This window comes from Hydra vulgaris, chromosome 07, assembly GCF_038396675.1.
Source record: "Hydra vulgaris chromosome 07, alternate assembly HydraT2T_AEP".
NCBI lineage: Eukaryota > Metazoa > Cnidaria > Hydrozoa > Anthoathecata > Hydridae > Hydra > Hydra vulgaris.
The window spans coordinates 6576193-6597573 of NC_088926.1; the positions used below are offsets into that span (position 1 = coordinate 6576193).

Below are 21381 nucleotides of genomic sequence, written 5' to 3' on the forward strand. Positions count from 1 at the left end.
TTTGGGGCAATTGTGGCCAAAATTTTAGAGCTTTTTTGTTCCCAGGCTCCAATCATTGCAATTTTTTGCAAAGCATCCTTATTTGACATAAGTATAAACACAGAAATGTTTGGAGTTTGTTCTATGTCTGGAAGTTAGCTACCTCAAACACTAAAAATAGCTGAATCCGCCCCTGAACAATATATACGACATTAAATGAATAGTTGTTGCTCGTGACAATGACTTTGCAGTGTGTTACAAGTAGCAGCTTTTTCCTTTATTTTGTGACCAGATATTTTTACTATGTGACCAGGTATTTTTACTATGTCTCTGTCTCATTTGACGAAGATTATCTTTTTTTTGCACTAGTTTCCAATGGTAAAATAACCAGTTTTTTCATTGCTTTTAAAAGCACCTCATTGTTTTCTTTTATTATCCTAGAGTTCTTTTTCAGGAGTTGGTTTATGAACTTATCTTCATAGCACTGGGACAACTGTGTTGTTTATTTATCTTATTGGATGTCTATACATTGCTTGAATAATGCCCATGGACTAATAAGGTTTGACCACTCTTCTAACAGTTTATGTTCAATGTAGGAAGAATCAATTTTTGATGTCTTGTGCTTAGAGAAGGGTGATCATGAATTGTCAATCAAAAATTTTTGAATTTTTTGAGTACTTTTATTTTGGGTAATTTAAGTACTAGAATTGTGATTGGTTTACTGGGACTTTTGATGATGATGTTCTGAGGTCTTACAATATAAGCTGGTTCTGGACATCTTAATATTAAAATAGATTTTTTTAGAGTTTTCACCTTATTGTGCATAAATATAAGAACTTCAAACAACAATACATGAAGAAACATAAATAAAAGTTAGTCATTAATTCATATCTTTAACAATCTTTAACAAAAGTTTATTAATTCATATTCATATCATTAATTAATATCTTTAACAACGATTCTGTAAATAAAAGTAACAATACTGACAAATAACAAGTTTGTATGTATCTAAAACAGATATAATATTAGTTGTCGTAGGAAACAAATAATGCCATATTTCTTCGCATAGCATAGCCTGAATCACCCAAAGAACAACAAGAAGACTGAGCACAAGCTAGGGTCAAAGACAAAATGCAAATCAAAATATGAAGGTAAAAGGTAAAGGTTGCTGGAAAACAAAATTAACTACCAGTCACAAAGTTAACTATTGGAGTAAGAGATTGTGAAAAACAAAAGTTGTGAGTTTTGGTACCAGCAGGCTTAGTGAAAATAGAGCCAAACCATTCACTCTAAGTTTTAGTCACCAAGAAAAAAATATTGGCTAATGGATAATGAAAAATACTTTGGCCTATCAGAAAAAACATCAAAAGTATATTAGTCCGGTAGAATTTAGTCTTAACCTAGAAAAAATTAGTATAAAGACATGTTATATATCGTTGGAAAGCTTATTTTTTCCTCTTTTAAATGAGTAATTGGTAATTTTTTTTATTTTGGGGAAAAAAAGTTGTGACGTCATAAAGATTAGCAGAAAAGCAACAAAATTGACGTTTTTTTACTAAAAGAATTTATAATTTAAGCAAGTAAATGTAATATATTTTTATATTTATTACTCCTAAGTATTATTAGTTGGTTTAATGAACTGAAAGCGAAATAATAATAATTAAAAGTACGGTATAAAGGCAGAGGGGGACGCTACTTTAGCCAATTTTTTGAAAACTTGACTTAAAGATGTGTTTACAAAACAAATATATTCAAAATATATAAAATACTGTTAAATGTAATTATTCTGTAATGTTACCAAGAGCATGTTAAAAAATATTTACAAAGAAGTTTATCTTTATGCATTAAGTTTATCTTACTTATTCTGATTAAATTAAAATTTATGTAAAAACATCTGAGAAGTGACGGTCATGGGCTGATTCATTTTCTTCGTCAACTTTTTCAATATTTGTACAGTTAATCCCGTGACAGGTAGCACACGATGAAGTGCAGTGAAGTCCCATCTTTCTGCAGGAACATCGACTCGAACAGGAGTTTTTACACCCACATCGAACAACCTTTAGGATATCCTCTGGACCTGCGTTTTCATCTGTCGCTATTGGTGAGTACATAAAGCCATTTAATTTCCATCCCCAATTAAGTGGGTCAAGATCAATTTCACTTAGACATCTCCAAATACGCACTTGATGATATACTCTCAATCCATGGTAGTAAGCAGCTCTAGGAGATGGTGGAAGAACAGAAGGGTCTATGTGAGCTCGATCTGAGTTTATCATTTCCTCGTACTTTAGCTTTCGTATTTGTTGTAGATTTGATGTTGAGGAATGTAGCAGTTGAAAGAAACGAATTGATGCATTTCCAATCTCATCAGGCGATTTATCATCATGGTAAAAAATATTTGCTGCATTGCACAAGTCTTTGGCTTCAAGCTTTCTGAAAATTGAAGTCTTTCCAAAATTGTGAATTGCTGATGTTGACACAACCTGTAAATGCGTGCGCAAAAAGAATATTGTTAATGACATGTTCTGGTGTACTGCCAATAATCTGATCAATGTCATAACATTCACGCTGGCAATCAACTCTTTTTGTCATACTTGTTAAATATATTTTGTGTAAAGATTCAACTGATTTACAGTGGTGTAATAAGAGGCAAAGAATATCGCTGTCATCAGCAAATATTGTGACGGGCTCTGTTTTGGAAAAGTTAAGTGCAATTTTAACGATTGTAGTATCTGCGTCAGAATGACACACATATACAGTAAAACCTCTTTCTCTTAATCTAACTTCTAGAATTCGGATAAATGATTTTTTGTTGGCGTAGTTAGAGAAAAATTTACTTCTATCAGACGGACAAGGATTGCTTTTATGTATTTCAACTGCAAATTGTGATAAAGATCCACGCTTTATACGCGAACCGTCTTTTTTAGAATTTTCATATCCATCGAATACTACTACACTAACTTTAAGGTAATTAAGAAATTGGATGTACTTTTCAAAAATATTGTCAAATATTTCACCCTTGTTCCAATCGCAGCAGTATAAAAGAGCGCCACCATCGGCAACTTTTAAAGAATAAGGAGCAAATGGCATAGATATAACTGGCTTTGTTAGGTAATTTTTCAGCTTGTGTTTTTGAGCACTGCGCATAAGACCATCTTTAAAAAGTGACATAGGGAACGAAGTTAGTTCATAGTAAAAGTAGTCTTCAATTTTCTGGTTTTTTCTCAATGATAACTGATAAACGCAAAAACAATGTCAAGGGATCAACTGATATATTTTCATTGTTGACTTTAATATTTGAGTACAGTCCTTGAAGATTTTTGAGTTGATTACTCCTTTTGAAGGATACTTCTGTGTATGTCATATCATTCATTTGTGCCAGTATTGATGCACCAATGCTTTCCGAACAATCACAAGTCACCTGATTAAACTCATCTACAAGCCCTGAGTCCAGAGCCTCAAGTTGTTCTCTTACATCAAATGGGCTATGAGAATCAAACCATGATTTAATTTTTTGAAAATCTTCAGAGTCACGTCTAATCCTTCCCGCACAAAGTTCTTTGTGTTCTTTACTTGAGTTTCTTGGCGAGGTTAATGAATTTATTGCTTCTGTCATTTCAGCGCACCTTGATAAAAAATATTATTTCTATATTTGTAAATATTTGCCCCATTTAGTTTTTGCTGGAAATATCTATTTTATTAGCAAATTCCAAGTAAACGAAACAATAAATATTTAATTTTATTTTTACCTATGCATTGTACTTGTCCAAACATGTAAAACATTTTCAGTAATTCCTCTGCCAACAACTCCTCCTTTGCCCTTTAACGATTTCATTAATATCTGTTCTATTGATAAATCAGTCCATATTCCAGACCAACTCTTTGAAGTGCGCCTTACTGTATGTTCTCCATTGAGGAACTGTTTATATACTTCTGGGTGAGTGCATGCTAATTCATCCACTGATTGTAAATATAAACGTAATGATTTTGTATAATTATTGTGCCCTGTTGAGGCAAGTAGTTTTAGCATACATTTTGTTGTAGCAATATGTAGGTTCCAGTTACTAGTTCTTTCCGCTCGAATAAACTCTTGTACAATAAATATATAGTGAACATAGTTTAGCCATAATTTTGCAGTTCGTGATTTTGCCATGTATTCTTCTTGCTTTTTTTCAAATAATAGAATTAACTTCTTTTCAAGGTCAGTGTCGCCATTTTTGTTATGCATATTTGAGCTGTACATTAATTTAATTTCAGTTTTTTCTTCATCGCTTAGTTCAACCCAAACTTCCTCCAGCAATATTTTTTTTTTTTTTTTTTTTTTTGTTATTCACCTCCTCAAGGCCGAGAAGGCCACTACAGATGAGGAGGCTACTTAATAGTGGTTTATAACCCTCTCCCAACTCTATAACTCCGAAACACGAACCTTGACGAACAAGGCCGCTGCGCGGAGAAACAAGTTGAGCGCGGTACTACCAGGGACGTGGTGGGGTTCGAACTCGGAACCTCTCGCTTATGAAGCGAGCGCTTTACCACTACACCACTACCGCATATAGATAAGATAGAAGATGCAACAAACATATGGCCTCGAAGACTTCAAGAAATTGCTTTTCCAGAAAACATGTGGTTGACTGAAGCGGAAGCGTAAACAGTTTCAAGAGCAGTTTTTAATCCACTTCCTTCCATCAATGTTCCAATAGCTCCAAGAAAACTCATTAGCTGATGAAATCCACCAATTCTAATAAAAACTTTCATTTTCTTTGAAGCCGCAATTTCATAGGCTTTCACATAAAGCTGTTGATCAAATGTAACACATGGCATTCCAAGTTTTAGCTTTTCTGATTGTATTACAACGAAACTTAAAAAAGAATATAAAGCATTAAAATCAGTTGCCGGTAAGTTGATTACTGGAAGCATGGATACTTTAGAAATAGGAAGAACATTATTAACTTGACGACTCATGTAGGCAGCCCAACTTGGGCATTGTAATTCAAAGATATGCGACATGTTCCAAAGTATATCGACAAGGTTTGGCTTTAAAGTAACCTTATATAAAAGAAACTTAAAAGTTAATGATTGTCTCATATCATCAAAAATCTCAAAATAAATTGTATCTATAGAAGTTTTTATTATATTTTAAAGCTGTACATGAAATTTAAACACTAATTTTTTGAAACGCTATCCCTCTTAACCCCAGTCAAGTAAATACCTTTGTAAATTCTTGAAATTTTATTTGAGATAAAACCGGAACGTCAGAGCTGTAAAACTGAGAAATTGTAATCTGGTTGTCAAAGTTTATGTTGGACCAATAATCTTTTTTATCCCTAGGCAATCTTTTCTTATTTGAGTTCTCAATAAAATTTCCATTTGCAATTGATATGGAACCTAATCCGTGATGTGTATTTTTACCATCAATTGTTGCTAAATCATGATCTGTGTTATCCCCAACAAACTGAATAGATGTTGTACCTTCAGGGCAAAGTATATCGTTAATTTTATCGTGTTTCACTATATTCTGCTTGTAACGAATGACCTGTTAAATAAATTTAGTTTTTCTTGTATTCTATATTGTTATGTGTAAAAATTTTTTTAAAAAACAAATACAAATAAAATTATCACTTAATAAACAAACCTCGTCGTAACTTGATGCAAAACCCAGTTTAGCAAGTAGAACATTTAGCCACTTGGAAGAAAGTACATTATCAACGGTAACGGCTACTCCTAACTGCATTGGCATTATTGGTTGTGGCCTCACCGCAGAAAACAATGCTTGTGAAATTGACGTTTGTTTTAATGGCACAGGAATTAGTTCTCTGATAAACACCTTCAGCAATAAGGGTATGCAGGTGTTTTCATTGTTAGTTACATCTTCTATTAAAGGATACGTTTTTACATCATGGTCAAAATTCTTTATACAATCACTCAATAATTTTGCTGCTGCAGTTATAACTCTGATTTTTTCGTCCTCTGCATTGTGTTTTTTTCTGGTGTACCAGTTTTTGCATAATATATGTCTAAATCTGTCCAGTATATATACATTACTTTTACCTTGTCGCGAGACTAATTGCATAGAATCTCCGTATTTTTCTTTTAATTTATTTTGCGTCATTTTAAGGGAATATATTTCTTCTCCTAATGTTTGCATCATCTCGTAAAACTCAGAGACTGTGTATAGATCAATATCTTCCTCAAGTTTTATGCATGCTGCATTAAAGACAGTAAGCTTTTCTGTTGATGTTGGTCTTCCACAGCTTGATGTAGTAATAGGTTTTTCAAATTTTGCACGACAATAGATGTGATATCGTGCTTCAACAGCTACAAGATCATTTATATTCAAAAGTCTAGCTTCAACTGTTTTAGATAAAAAATCGTTACGTTCGTTGCATAATTCTAGAGTTGCATGATAAATTTTTGATGATTTTGTTCTTACTTCTATGAAATTATTTCTCTCAGGATGGCGACTGTCAAGTGTGCACATATTTCCACAATAAAAACATTGCTCTTTAAAATTAAAAAAAATCTGTTCTGATCGAGTTGAACGTTTTCTTTCAATAGGAGTTTCCATCGATGCTTGTGATCGTTTAATTGATTTTGATTGGTTTCTTAATTTAGTTCGACACGATGAGTGAATAAAAACCTTTTCTCCTGTCTCTTGTTTTTTATTCAGTTCATTTACCAATACATTTAAATCCAATTTTAAAGCACATTCAATTAATTTTCCAAGAGCTCCTTGGTTATCAACATTCCTTCCAAATCTTGCCCCCACTTGGCTCAACGAATCTTCTTCTAATTTCATTTTACCACACAATGCACATACAGAGGATTCATTTTTTAAGTCCATAATTTTTCAGTTTCAGAACTAGTTTTATTATCACTTACAAGATCAGATAATTTATATTAATATCTGAAAATAGCAAATCATTACATAATTATAAACACTAAGATAAATAATTTATTAAAAAGTTTTTGATAAATATTGCCAAAAAAATTCGATTACATTTCGAATACAAAAAGAGTATTACATTCTAATAACTTTAAAATTCGAAATGTAGAACAAGGAATTTTTATTCCCTCTACCCATTTTTACTTACAGAAACAAAGTTTAACAAAAATATTTGACAAAAACAAACAAAAAATCAAAAAAATTCCTCTTGCAAAATTCAAAAAAGGTCCTTTGGGGGGCTGTGGCCCCCGCGGCTCCGAAAGCCATGTTTCTAGTAACAAAAAATATATATATATACTCAACACTTTTATATTATTTAAATATAAGTGTTATTATAGTTACAACGCAACTTATTGTACAGCATACTTAAAATTTATCAGCAACGTTTAAAATTTTGTATTTTACTCCTAATCTTTGTGACGTCATAACTTTTTTTCCCCAAAATAAAAAAAAATACCAATTACCCATTTTAAAGAGGAAATAATAAGCTTTCCAACGATATATAACATGTCTTTATAATAATTTTTTCTAGGTTGACCCCTTTTTTGGTGAAATTCTACCGGACTATATCAGTCTTAGAACAAAAGAGAATAATGAAGAACATAGAGGAAAGTGGCAAAAAATGAATTGATACATAAGTATCAATTCACCTATTAAGTTGTTGTAGGTGACTAATGGTTGGTGTTATTGTATGTTGTAAATGTTAGTGATAATCAAATTTGGAAACATTCAAAAATTTATGTGAAATAAATGTTAATAGCCATCAACATTGAAAAAGTTGAAACAGCTAAATTTAGAAATGCTGTACTGATATAAGTTCTTGTTGAGTTTGTACTGTTGAGTTTTGTGAGAGTATGATTCTACAGATAAAAAGTTTCTTTGAAGACCATATGTATTTGTAAAAGATAAGTTAAAACTATGTAGCCTCATTAGGAGATCAATAAAAGTGTATGCTATTATCATAGAGACATAAGTACATGTCCATAATTTCCTCATTTTTAATTATAAACAAAGTTAAAAAGTTTTTATTTTCACATTAGATTTTTTTATTTAGCAAAAATTGGCAAGCTGTGCACATTTGATCAGCCATCAAATGCAAACTGTGCAGATATGTTTAACTATCCTTTAAGTTCAACCATCAATAGTGCACATTGGTATATTAGGAACCCAGCTAACACCTATAGTTTACCAGCTGCAGGAAGTGATAACGATCCATGTAAGTTATCTATAATTTGAAAAAAACATTGCAAATTTTGGATAAATGTTTTTTTTATTTATACACAATAACATACTTGTACTGTCTACTATTACTGATGATGAATGTGGTTTTTCAGTTTAGTCACATTGATTGTCCATTTTTACTGTTTTAGAAAGTAAAAAAAATCAACTAAAGCAACTGAATAATTGAAAGTATAAACAAATCTGGCAAAGTATATATTTTCATAACAAAATATAAATTTGTTTTTGTTTTTTAGTAAATCCATTTCTTGCGTTTAATCCATCACTTTACCAGCCCAAACCATTACCAAGTTTGTTAATTTCATGTTCAGATGCTGTTGCTGGTTCAACAGTCACATTGACATTTAGTTTCTATCAATTTGTTTCAAATAAAGTTCCTGATTTTGTATACACAAATCTTCGTAAGTTCTTTTTAAAAAAGTGTATACACATATATATATATGCAATATGTACATATATATTTACACACACACACATATATGTAATTAATAATATATATACTAAATATTTTTTAACTTTAATCTATTTATATTTTTAATATTTGATTTTTTGTGACTAAGTATTTGATATGTTTTTTTATGTACATTATGATTATGTTTTTAGATTTAGATATGAATTTTTTTAGTTTCTTTTATAATTACTTTATAAAATATTTAAAAAGAAGTATTATATTATATAAGCTGCACGTGACATATCAAAATAAATGCATTTAATGGAGTTATGAATGCAAAGACAGTTTCCTTTTTTGATCTTTTTTGATAAATTGTATTGAAGCATAAAGTATTTAATTTTAAAAATATAATGGAATTTTTCAGGTAAATAAAATGAAGCTTGATTTGTATCATTGTTATATAATTCAAACTCTGTTTGAATTATATAACAATGATACATATTAACATATGTTAATATGTATCATTGTTATATAATTCAAACAGAGCTCCCTCCCAGATGATATTGTAAATGCATCATCCCTGAGTAATTTTAAAAACAAATTAGAGAATTACATAAAAGAAATAAGTAGAAGAAATAATCATTTATGATTAAAGATTAGTAAATATATCACATACATAATATATTTGTATGACAGGTTGACTGGAATACAAATGTATTATGTTTGTTTATGTTTATACAAATCCAATTTTTAAATCTTATAAAATAATAAATAGTAGTAATAATAATAATAGTAATGATAATAGTAATAAAAATAATAATAATATATTTTGTGGAAAGATTTTTCTGCATAAAGCATTATGCTTTAAGCATAACATCAACTCTCAGCATTAGGACTTTATTACAATGAAAAAACTGGAAGCAGAAAAGTGACAGATTTAAAAAGGAAGCTTTCATTTTTATTTATTTTAAACAAAGAAATAAGTTCCATTCATATTAGTTCATATTAGTTTTAAATCAATGAAGACATAAATAATTTAGATTATTTTTAATGTCAATCTATTTTGTATTTATTTATCTAATTTATATATTTATTTTTAAGTTATTTTATCAATTTTTTCATTGACAAATAAGAGATTTATAGAAATAGAGAATGGAATCAGTAGTATGAGTAGGGCAAGCATAATAAATAGAGGCTACCTTTACTCATTTTAAAAATGGTTTCTATCAGTGGCGGATTAAGACTGTTCGGTGCCCGGGTATATTTCATTTTGGAGGCTTTCTTTGTGTGCCACAGCATAAAAAATGACTATATATAAGAAAAAGGTTCTCAAAACTATTTTGGGGCCCCCCTTAATCCAGCACTGGCATTTATGATCAGTAGAAAAAATCTGAGCAGAGTTTGAGGGTTCAGGAAGATTTTCACAGAGGAAATATTTCATTAACAAGTAAAATTCTAGATTGGTTCTAAAGTAATCGCTCCGAAATACATTGCTTTTTAACAAAGGTTCCCTATCACAAGCAATAGTGAACATAACATATGTCACACAAGGATCCATACTTTGACCACTTCTTTTCATAATTAACATAAATGATCTTCACAAAGTGTCCAGTTTAAAGACCATAATTTTTGCAGATAGCACAAGCTTGTTTCAGTTGCAAAAATGGTTCTAATATAAGCACTTTTTACTCTTTGATAAATTACATAAAATATTTAACCAAAAAAATAATTATAATAAACTTATTTTGTAATGAACTTATAAAACAAATATTACCTTTAGTTAAAATCAGCATTTGTGTATAAAAAAGCAGTGAAAAAAGATGTGTTTTATGTCTATAAAAAAGTTTGTTACAGTTTCACAAAAATGTGGAAAGAGTTGTTAAAAGCCGCAATAACGCATTGTTATATAAAAATATCATTCTTAATGAAAAATAACTCAAAATTGCAATTGTAAACAAAAAAACAATTTTCCAATCAATGGTAATTGTTTATTACATATCTAAAATTAACAACAAATGTTAATTTTAGATATGTAATGGAATAAACAATATCTAATATTATCAGGAATGGAAAAATGTTTTGCCAATCGTGACCATTTCTTTAGAAATAAAAAGTGTTCAAAAGACATGCTGTCAAAGTGAAAATAAAAAGATAAAAATGTTTGATGATTTTGTATTGGATTGGTCCAACATTGCCATGATATAATGGTATTTCTAAAATACGTATGCCTACAAGAAAAGTTTTTAATAACTGCAGATGCAAAACAAGAATGTTTATCAAATAAAAATCTGAACTAATATCTATATGTAAACATGAAAATAAGTTTTTCTTGAAAAATTAAAATCTCCATGAAAAATTCAAAAAAAAAAAACAGAAATAAACACTTTCATAAATCCCCATTAAAAATACAAAAAAGCAGAAATAAACACTTTTAAAAATTCCCATTAAAAATGAAAAAACTGAAGTAACCATTTCAAAAATATTCTTCTTATAGCAGTGTCAACATTTTCCCCAAATGTGTGAAGTATTATTATATTACATATGACTTTCTAAAAAAAGTTATATTATTTATTATATTATTCAAAAAATATAAATTATATTATAAAATTTTATAACAAAATATTCCTGTACTTTTTTGTAATAGAGAATTTTTAAATTTTATATTTTACAATAAAATAAAAAAATCACTATTTGAATTTGGTAAATACAAGTTATTCAATTAATCACAATTATTCAATTAAAACCTCATGATAACGCTTTATTTTCAATATCTTCACTTCCAACAAGGCTGCAAGCAACCACTATTAGAGTTGGAAGTTACTGGAAGAAAAAAGATGAATTTTATAAAGCAAGGTAATGATTAACAGATAACTTAAAAGATTGCAAATTATATTAATCCGGAAAACAAGATAAAGAGCAATTCACAAAGAACTGATGTTCAAAGAAAAAAACAAGGCTAAAAAGAATTTATAGAGATAAAGAATAGAATCCAGAGTAAGAAAGTGACGAGCATGAAAAAGAGATCCAACCTTAGCAGATGCTAATTTTGCAATGGATTTGATATATGATTTCCAAGAAAGATTGGAAGTAAGAGTAAATCAAATAGATGACTCGTTGAGTACATTACCATTTATAAGTATAGGAAGATTTAGATTGTTGCAATTAGCTGTAAAAATATGAGCTTTACCTAAGTTAAAGTTCACCAGCCACTTAGAGCTCTCTGCTGTAGCAGAAGTGAGATCCTTTTTAAGCTCAAATACCCCTTCCAATCAATCAGATTGTGTTGGCTTCTTATCTAGACAAGAATAAATGGGAGTATCATCAGTGAACAATTATACTACCATTTGTGAGAATTTCTTGGAATTTTGTTAAAGTGAATTTAAAAAAGTATAGGGCTAAGGATAGAACCTTGAGGAACCCCTGAAGTTACAGGAAGTGAAGAAGAGTTCTGTTCATGGAGGACAACTTTTATATTACGTTTGATTAGGAAGGATTCAATAATCTTAAAGATGTTAACTGATACACCGTAAGGAAAGAGTTTATGGAGAAAAACAGCATGCCAAGCTTTTTCAAAGGTTTTAGTAATGTCGAGAGCGATAGCCTTAACCTCTCCACATTTATCTAATGCACAATAAAACCTATGGGTTTTAAATGAATCAGTAGTAGAGCAAGAAGATCAAAATCCATATTGATGATCAGAAAGTAATTTATTAGATTCAAGATAAGAGATAAAGTGTTTGTTAATTAAAGACTCAAATATCTTGCATATGATAGGAAGAAGACTAATTGGATATTAGTTAGATAAGTCAGATCACTCTCCAGAGTTTTTAAAAATAGGGATAACAGATGCCACTTTCCAGCAGGGTAAAAAACAAAACTCTGATAAGCACTTGTTAAATAATTTTAAAAGTATAGATGACAGCTCCAAAGAACATTTCTGCAAATCTCTAATAGGTATGTTGTCTAAACCACAAGCTGTAGAAGAGTCTGAGCAGGAAATCACTTTAAATACAGAAGCTGGAGTGATACAAATGTCAAGCAATGGATCAAACTTTCTGTCAGGTAGAATGCAACTAGAAGAATCAAGAGATGATATTGATGAGAAGTTCTTAGCAAACAATTCAGCTTTGTCTTTAGGTGAGGTAGTAAAATCTAAACCATGCAAGAGAAGAGAAAGTGCAGATTTGCTTTTATTATTAACACTGTTAAAGAGTCTCTGAAGCCTAATTTTTTAGATAAAATATGAAATTTTGTGACCTGAGAGTAGCGGGGTTTGGTGCTAGACAAAATCCTTTTACATAGGTTACTAGCAATAGTAAACCGCCTTCTGTTTTCTGGAGAATTTTAGAGTTTTGGCGGTAAATATGGAGGTAGTGGTTACGATTAGAAATTACAGCAGCAAAATGAGAGAAAAATCATGGAGAAGAGTGAGGCTTAACTTGGAATCGTCAAGAGAGAATAAAAGATTCCATGCCAGCCTGAATTCAAGAAGTTACATAAGAAGCACATTTGTCAGCAGGATGACAAAAGATTTTTATGTTAGGGCCATCACAAAAAAAAATCAGGGAAAGATTATACATAACTTGCACTTTTTAATAAATCTAACAACTCAGGATTCTTTATAATTTTAAGTACAAAATTTTGATGCCTAGTTTTGTTTACAACTAATTTTCTGGATCTTAGTAGTGAATGTTAGTACCTGGATCTATGTAATAACTTCAATCTAAATAATTTATAGTTTGTTCAAGAAAGTGTCATTTGTGTCCATCTAAATTTTTAAATAGGTTATGTTTATTTCTGGCCTCATCTTCTGATTATTATGTGATGTAAAGAATCTAAATTTCTATTAGATTTCATTCAAAAGTAATTATCTAATCAAAAGATAACACGGATAATTTTTGTTATTTTATCTGTTGATAATGGGCAATTCTCGTGTTACGTGTGTGACTGGTACAAATATTTTCAAATAAAAATGGGCCATAAAAAATAGTGTACAACAGATATGCAAGATATATATTGCAAACATTATAGTATCAAATGTGTCTGATATAAAATAATATTTCTCCTAATAATATGTTTATTGCACATACTAGTAAAAGAACTATTTAGTTGCATTACATGTGTGACGCGTACAAAACTATTAACTTTTAAACTTTGATTAAAGTTTTCTGCTAATTGGATATGATTAGTTTGATGATTTTTTTTTATGTTGCAGACAACATGTTGACATGGCAACATGTTGATATGACAACATGTTGATATAACAACATGTTGATATGACAACATGTTGATGTTTATAAAAAATTCTTTTAATTTTAAAGTTTCACTAACTTCATAAAAATAAATGATAAACTTTAGTGTTACGTGTGTGACAAATTTTGTTATGTGTGTGACACAGCACAAACTTTTAATAACTAAGTAGATTTAAAACAATTTTTTTTAATTTTTGATATTTTAACTGAACTGAAATAAAGTAAAACTGAGTAGCACTTTTGTTTTATAGTTTTTTTCAAGTTTCAACTTTTTAAGCATTATTTTATCAGGGTTCATAGTTTCATTGTTCTGCACAAGGCACCAATCATAAAAGCCATTTTTGGAAAATTGGAAAAATATTTAAGAAGCTTGCATGTCATTAATATAGTTTATTTGAAAATCAGATGACTTTGAGTCATATGTTTTGAAAAATGACAAGCATCCATTGCAAGCATTAATATGATGAATTTTACATATTCCCGGTGTTTTTTTGACGTCTGACCAAGGTTTTTTGTTGTCTATTTTACTAATGATTTCTTCATTGAGAACATTAAAAAAATCCATAAAAGTTAGTACACAAACTTTCTCATTCTTACTCATACATTTCATTCAAACAAAAGACTTGGCTCTTCCTCCAACATCATCTACAACCCCTTTTTCCATGGAAAATTGCAAAAATTTTTACTCAAACATTGTTTTATCGCAATAATAATTGGTTGAGTAATTTCATCATTAACTTATTTTTAAATTCTAATGAAGGGCCATCAGTGAAGAGTTTCAGTATCATTATAACAGTTTTCATAAGTATCTTATATAATTACACAATAAAGCAGTAAACACTGTCTTTGCCCTTGTCTCTAGTGTTTGAACAGATAAGATATGTTTTGCAATTATTGTTATTTAAAACAGTACCTGCAAACAATTGAACAATGTTCCTACTTCACATTGCACTTTGTACTTCATTTGGATATTTGTAAATACATGCCATTGCAAAATCCGCGTGAAGAACTCTTTCTCCTGCAATCCCATTGCTCTTTCAAGTTCAGCTGCTTGAACTCTTTTTATACGAACGTGTTCCTAAAATTTAGATAGTTACTAATTCCTCTATTGTTTCTCCTACACACCCATTTTTGGATTGTTATTGAAGACACTTAATAAAAACTATTATAGCTGATGCCTATTGCTTTGAGTAATAAGCAAAAGTTCTCATGCAGTTTTCACTTCCACTAGTCTGTGGGTGTTTCTTCTAAAAAAAAGTATATTTTTTAGCCTCAACTTACAAAATGTAGACAAAGGCATTATCTCTCTAAAGATTAATTGAAAAATAGAGTAAGCCTCTCTCAAAAAGATTGTCAAAAAATATTTCTCAGCTTTTTTTTCTTTCCATTCTATCTATTCATTTAGTTGATCTTTAATTTTTTTTCTATTAGATTATTTGCATTTTTTTTCTTTAAATGAATCCTGCTCAATAAAATTTAAATTAGAATTTATTGAGCAGTATTCTTCGTCAGCTTTTAATTTTCCTCTAAAGTTTTTCAACCTCTCAGCTCAAGACATTTTAATTTTTATTATACATTAATTTAAACTTATAACAGGAAACTCTTAAAATTTACAAATGACTTAAAATTAATAATTTATAGAATTATTAAATACATCTTTTCAAGCAAATTCAAACTGAAAAAGCTTTTAAAACATTACTATGTGGTTATTTTCTTGTTTAATTTAATAGAGAAATTCAGATTAATTTTTAAAAAAGTAATTTATATCAATACTATATTCATGTTAAAAATATTATATTAAAAAATATTTTTTTATCATTTAGTATTTATAATTTATTTCTAATCTACATCAATTATTTGTTTTCTGATATTTTAAATTTAATGATCTTATCAGTGCAATGTCACACATATCATCAACTACAAAACTACGTTATGTGTGTGACCGAACATTTTTTAATTTTATTTCAGGTATTTTATTACAATATCATAAAAAAAATTTTCATTTTGTTTCTTCAATACTTTTTGCTTATAACTAAAAATATTTTCAAAAAAAGCATTCTAGTTTCTCACAAATAAAAATTTTAATTGTTTTTTGTTGCGTGTGTGACATCACAAAAAAGGATTTACTGAATTATAAAATATATGCGTAAATATTTTTTCAATGCTAAATTTTTTTTGTTCAAATTATATTAAAATAGTTATGAAAATGCTTTTATGTAATTATATCAATATTAAATATTTATTAATTATTGTAAATGGAAAATAATATAATGACATTAAAAATTAAAAAATTTCAAATTTTATTAGCTAAAGAAATTAGTATCAATATTTTTCCATACACTATACAAAAACTTCTAAATGTATTTTAAAATGTAAATTTAGTTAGTTTATTGCAAAAATATGCAAAAAAATTTTATTAGTAATTTATCAAAATTTTAAATTTATTTTTACTTATTTAAACTTTGTGCTGGCTTTTTACTTTTAGAGTTGAGTTGTGGGCCAAATAGAATTATATACAATGTTACCGACTCGAGTACATACAATAAAAAATTTTGGCAAAACTTCAGTGTATCATTACCTGGGAGTGTGGCACAGTTTGGGGTATGTTTTAATTTAAATTATTTTTAAAGTTGTTTATTATTTTCAAACATGCTGTAAAAGTTTTTTTAAAAGAAACTTTACTCTTACCAAGCTCCCCCTTCTCCTCCCATCCTCCCTCATTACTTTTTTTCCTTTGATTTTTTTATTAGTTTAGATCAATAATAAACGAAATATTGCAGTAGATATTCCAACCCAATAATATATTTACATTTATTGTTAATATATTCTTATATTTATAAAATATTTATATTTATGTGTTTACTTATGACTTGACCTTGTTTATATTTTGTTGTGAAGATTGTTTACTGTTCTAAATTCAGTTTAAATTGTGTTGTATTTTAAAAAAGGCAATCAGTTATGGACTATCAACAGTAAACTACTAAAACTCTGAAAATATAACAAAATACTTCAAATTGCCAAAGTACTTGATTCCATGAAATGATATTTGAATTCATTTTTTCTAGAAATTTTTTTAATTTCAAAAACGCTTTTTAAAAAATTTCTATTGAGTTTTCAGTTATGTCATGTTTATTATGTCAAGCCTAATAACTTAAGCATTTTCTAATTATTGTCTTCAACTAGCAATTAGATAAATATTTTTACTTCAAAAATATTCTGAAAAATTCATTTTCAAAATATTTTTGGAGTAAAAATATTTATAGCTTAATTTAAAAAAGTAATTATATCAAATATTTTTTTATATATTTATTATAGTATATTTTTAATGATATATCAAGTATATAGTAACAGTATAGTATATCATATGTAACTTTATTAACCAATAAAATATAATTTTAACTGAATTTGTTTTGACTAATTGATGAATAAAATACTCTAAAAGTTTTAGATTTGCAAAAACTTACAACTTAATGTACTTAATTTTGTTATATATCTATCAAAATGTATTAATTAATTTATTAACTTTGATTTTTGGTTATTTTTAAAAAAGAAACTTTAATACACAAAAATAAATAATTTTATACTGGCTTTATTTTCACTATATTATTATAAATATAATCAAGTTATAATATTATATTTAGCATATCATAATTTGATAAATGAAATATTGTAAATTGAAAAAAAAAATATCTTTTACTAACTTATCAGTTCAGACAAATCAGTAAAAGAAATTAAAAAAGGTTGAGGACTGTCTTTAAATTAAAGACAGTTAAATTTTTTAAAGTTAACAAGTATATTTGTAAAATAAATTGTATCCTCTTTAAATGTTCTTAATTAGTCATAAATACTTCTCAAATTTACAAAAGGGAAGCAAGTAATGGCTTTAAATTGTTTAAAAATAGTTAAGTATAAATCTTCTTTCTTACCTTTTTCAGTTATCTAACATTTTTTGATTTGTCATTTAAAAAACTTGCTAAATCAAATTTTTTAACTAATTTTCATTTTACGTGAAAATATAATTAAAAAATTACGGGTAAAAAAAGAATTTATAAACTTTATGTGCTGGATCATATTTCAAAATTAGATTTTGTTAGTTTGAAAAAACATGTTTGCTAAAGAACAGATATGCTACTTCTATGTGTATAACAATTCGTACAGTAAGTTAGGCTGATAAGCAAGTAAATGGGTTATGAATTTGTATCATTTTTATTTTATAATTTATCTGAAACTATAATGGCTGCTCATTTAATGGTAGTTAATGCTGACGTACTGTTTGTTTTATTGCCTAATTTGTTCCTTTTTTTAATTTGTAGTGCAATTTAACTCTTCCTCGATATGTTGAATTGTACAATGCACTTGACAACCCTAGTGGTTCATGGTTTATATTCAACACACCAGCAATTGATAATGTTCTATTCACCCTTAACCCACCAGGTATTTTAAATTTAGTTTAATTAATTTAGTATGTTAAAGTAATAAACTTTCTTTGCATAAGTTTTTAACTTAGACAAAGTAATTTTTTAAATTTGTAGTTGTGATTACAACAGAGATTTTAATTTATGCTAATTTATGTCACCCAAAAAATAACCTACTAAGTTATTTTTTGAGGGCAGAATATTCTATGGTCTACCTAAAGTTTAAGGCCTGATATTTTCAGATTTGTTGACAATTAAGACTATTGTTAAGGTATTATTCTTTCTCTAGAAAATGACTCTTTTAACTCATTAGCATAAAATTTCATTTTCAAATATATTTGTTCAAATATTTATAAAACATTTACTTTTTATTATTAATGTTATTTGTAATTTAATCATTATTATTTATAGTTCATTTTTATTTTGAAGTTTAATTTTTTTTTATTCTACTTTATATTGTTAACTTTTATTGCTCTACTTAAAAACAATTTTGTTTATTGTCTTGGTTGCATTGTCTTGGTTAAAGTTATAAGAAAATAGATGGCTTTTCAGATGTGGAGTTGGGGAAAGGGGGTTAATAGAATTGTAATAAAAATAGAATTTTATTAAAAATTATATTAGCTTTTACTGTTAAAAAAACCCTGTAAAATTACTTACTTGATAAAAATCTAAATCTTTCGAAATATTACAAAAGCACAGGTTGAAGTTATTTTGCTACATATCCAGCAAAGTGGAAGACAAATTCTTTACTATTTTTTTGGCAAATAAGGATCTCAAAATATTCTCAATCAAATAACTGTAGAAATGTTTGGTAAAGCATCATTACTGAAGATTTCAAAATATTTTCAATCAAATAGTTGTAGAAATGTTTGGTGAAGCATCATTATCGAACATTTCAAAATATTTTCAGTCAATTAACTGTAGAAATGTTTGGTAAAGCATCATTACTGAAGATTTCAAAATATTTTCAATCAAATAGTTGTAGAAATGTTTGGTGAAGCATCATTACCGAACATTTCAAAGTATTTTCAGTCAAATAAATGTAGAAAAGTTTGATGATGCATTATGACTGAAGATTTCAAAATATTTTCAGTCAATTAACTGTAGAAATGTCTGGTAAAGCATCATTACTGAACATTTCAAAATATTTTTAATCAAATGTTTAATGTTGGTGTTTTAATGTTTAAACATAAATTGCGAATCTCTCTAAGTTTTTTTTTGTTTAGATTATTTTTCCAAAAAAAAGATTATTGTTCATGAATTTCATTAAAAAGTATTCTGATGTTGTGTTTTAGCATTTTGAGATATTATATATATTTTAGCAATATCTAAATATATATGTGATTAAATTAACATATTTGGATGTCTAGTAGGTATTGGTTAATAAAATTTTTATCAAACAGCATCTCTTGGCTTGTTATCTTTTAATGGAATACAATATTTTTATTGACAAGATATAAATATACCATGACCATATTATGTCAATAGTTTGTACAACAGCTTGTGTAGATCATTTTATGTTTTTTATATCATGCGATAGTAGACTAATGGTAGAACTTTCACAATTAAAAGCTCATAATTCAAATCCACCATGCTGCTCTGGATGTACTGCACTCAACCTGTTTCTCTGCGCAGCATCCTTGTATAACAAGGTTTGTGTTTTAGAGGTCTATTGTTGAGAGAGAGTTTTGATAATTTATATATAGATAAATTTAAGTATAAGGTATTTATAGATAAATTTCAATATTAAATAATATCAGCCTCAATAGTACACATAAGTATAAAGCATAAAGTTTAATAGTGAAAAATATATATATTAAAATTTTACATTGATTTTTTAAAATTCTAAAAATTCAAGAAAAAAACAAGTAAAATATCAGTTTAAACTAAAAACTAGTTTAAATAATGAAAATAAAAGATAATTGATGAACAAATACCTTACTAATTAGTTACCAAGTAACTAAAGCAGTTTATAATAGAACACATATTGTTAATAATTTACAACAGAACACATAATGTAACTTGACAATATTGTAAAGAATAATTAAACATGCTTTTATCAACTTGTCAATTGATTACTACAAAGAATCCACAAAGAAATCGTTTTTCTATGAAAAATAACACTTATTTATTAAAATACAGCACTTGTTAAGTGTATTTTTTTTTTGTTTTTTTTTTTAATAATTCTCTTCCAAGGCTGCAAACAATCCCTATTATCTTGGAAATAGTAAACAAAAAATAGAATTATTGTGTATGTGCCGGTGGGAACGTGTGTAATGCCAATAAAAGCAAAAATAACTCAATTGTATATTTTATTAATGATAATATATAAATATGGACTTAAAAATGAAAAAAAGCTATTTTTCAGTTCTTTTTTAGTTTTTTTGTTTGTATTCATTTCAATATTATCTTGTTTTTTCAGCTTCTACAACTACTGCACCTTCAACATCAACCACAGCACCCCCAACAACAACAACAACTACAACATCAGGTACTACAACTCCTGCAGCTACTACAACCCCTCCAGCAACTACAACCCCTCCAGCTACTACAACCCCTCCAGCAACTACAACCCCTCCAGCTACTACAACCCCTCCAGCAACTACAACCCCTCCAGAAACTACAACCCCTCCAGCAACTACAACCCCTCCAGCAACTACAACCCCTCCAGCAACTACTTCAACTTCAACAACAACTCAAACAACAGTACCTCAAACAACAACACCACCTCCATGTGTGCCAGGAAGTTCAGCATATTTTGCTTTAAATCAAACTTGGATATGTGTTCGTGAGTTAAATTTTATTTATTTATTTTAAAGCAAAATTTAAAAAAAAAAGTAGTTATCTAAGTTATTTAATGTAAATGTATATATATATATATATATATATATATATATATATATATATATATATATATATATATATATATATATATATATATATATATATATATATATATATATATATATATATAACATGCCAGTAAAATAAATATATTATCATTTGTTTAAAAGATCAGTATATTAATGTTACTCAGTTAATTGATAAATAGTTATTTAATTAAATGATAATTATTCAAATTTAATCAATTCAATAAGTTAATTCAGTTATTTTTTACACTACCTGCCTTAATAAATCAATGAAACTTGATTTTCCATTCTG

At 28.0% G+C, this 21381-nt stretch overlaps 2 protein-coding genes across 4 annotated transcripts in view; one reads left to right on the plus strand and one right to left on the minus strand.

Annotated features, from left to right (window-relative positions):
* The window catches only part of LOC136082267 (mucin-2-like), a 43359-nt gene that overhangs the window by 8937 nt on the left and 13041 nt on the right, over positions 1-21381 (plus strand). Inside the window, exons 1-6 of one of the 3 annotated variants that reach the window (XM_065800893.1) lie at positions 2686-2946; positions 7977-8138; positions 8398-8562; positions 16290-16405; positions 18118-18238; positions 20642-21007. In XM_065800893.1, the coding sequence (XP_065656965.1) occupies positions 8033-8138; positions 8398-8562; positions 16290-16405; positions 18118-18238; positions 20642-21007 (874 nt within the window). In that variant the 5' untranslated portion in view covers positions 2686-2946; positions 7977-8032. Of the gene's footprint in view, positions 1-2685; positions 3091-7976; positions 8139-8397; positions 8563-16289; positions 16406-18117; positions 18239-20641; positions 21008-21381 lie in introns of those variants that run through there. The other 2 variants (XM_065800892.1, XM_065800891.1) reach the window with 2 other exon arrangements.
* On the minus strand, positions 3185-4265 carry LOC136082188 (uncharacterized). Its single transcript, XM_065800704.1, has 2 exons — positions 3729-4265; positions 3185-3605 (listed from the first exon to the last, which is right to left on the minus strand). The coding sequence occupies exons 1-2, from the start codon at positions 4220-4222 to the stop codon at positions 3185-3187; spliced, it is 915 nt and encodes a 304-aa protein (XP_065656776.1). The 5' UTR covers positions 4223-4265.

What these genes read in the sequence shown, in the direction of transcription:
- LOC136082188 (XM_065800704.1), bottom strand. Translation starts at nt 4,222, where the DNA reads ATGTACAGCTCAAATATGCATAACAAAAATGGCGACACTGACCTTGAA. An exon ending in TGGACAAGTACAATGCATAG is followed by an intron (nt 3,606 to 3,728) that starts GTAAAAATAAAA and finishes TTTTTTATCAAG; the next exon opens with GTGCGCTGAAATGACAGAAG.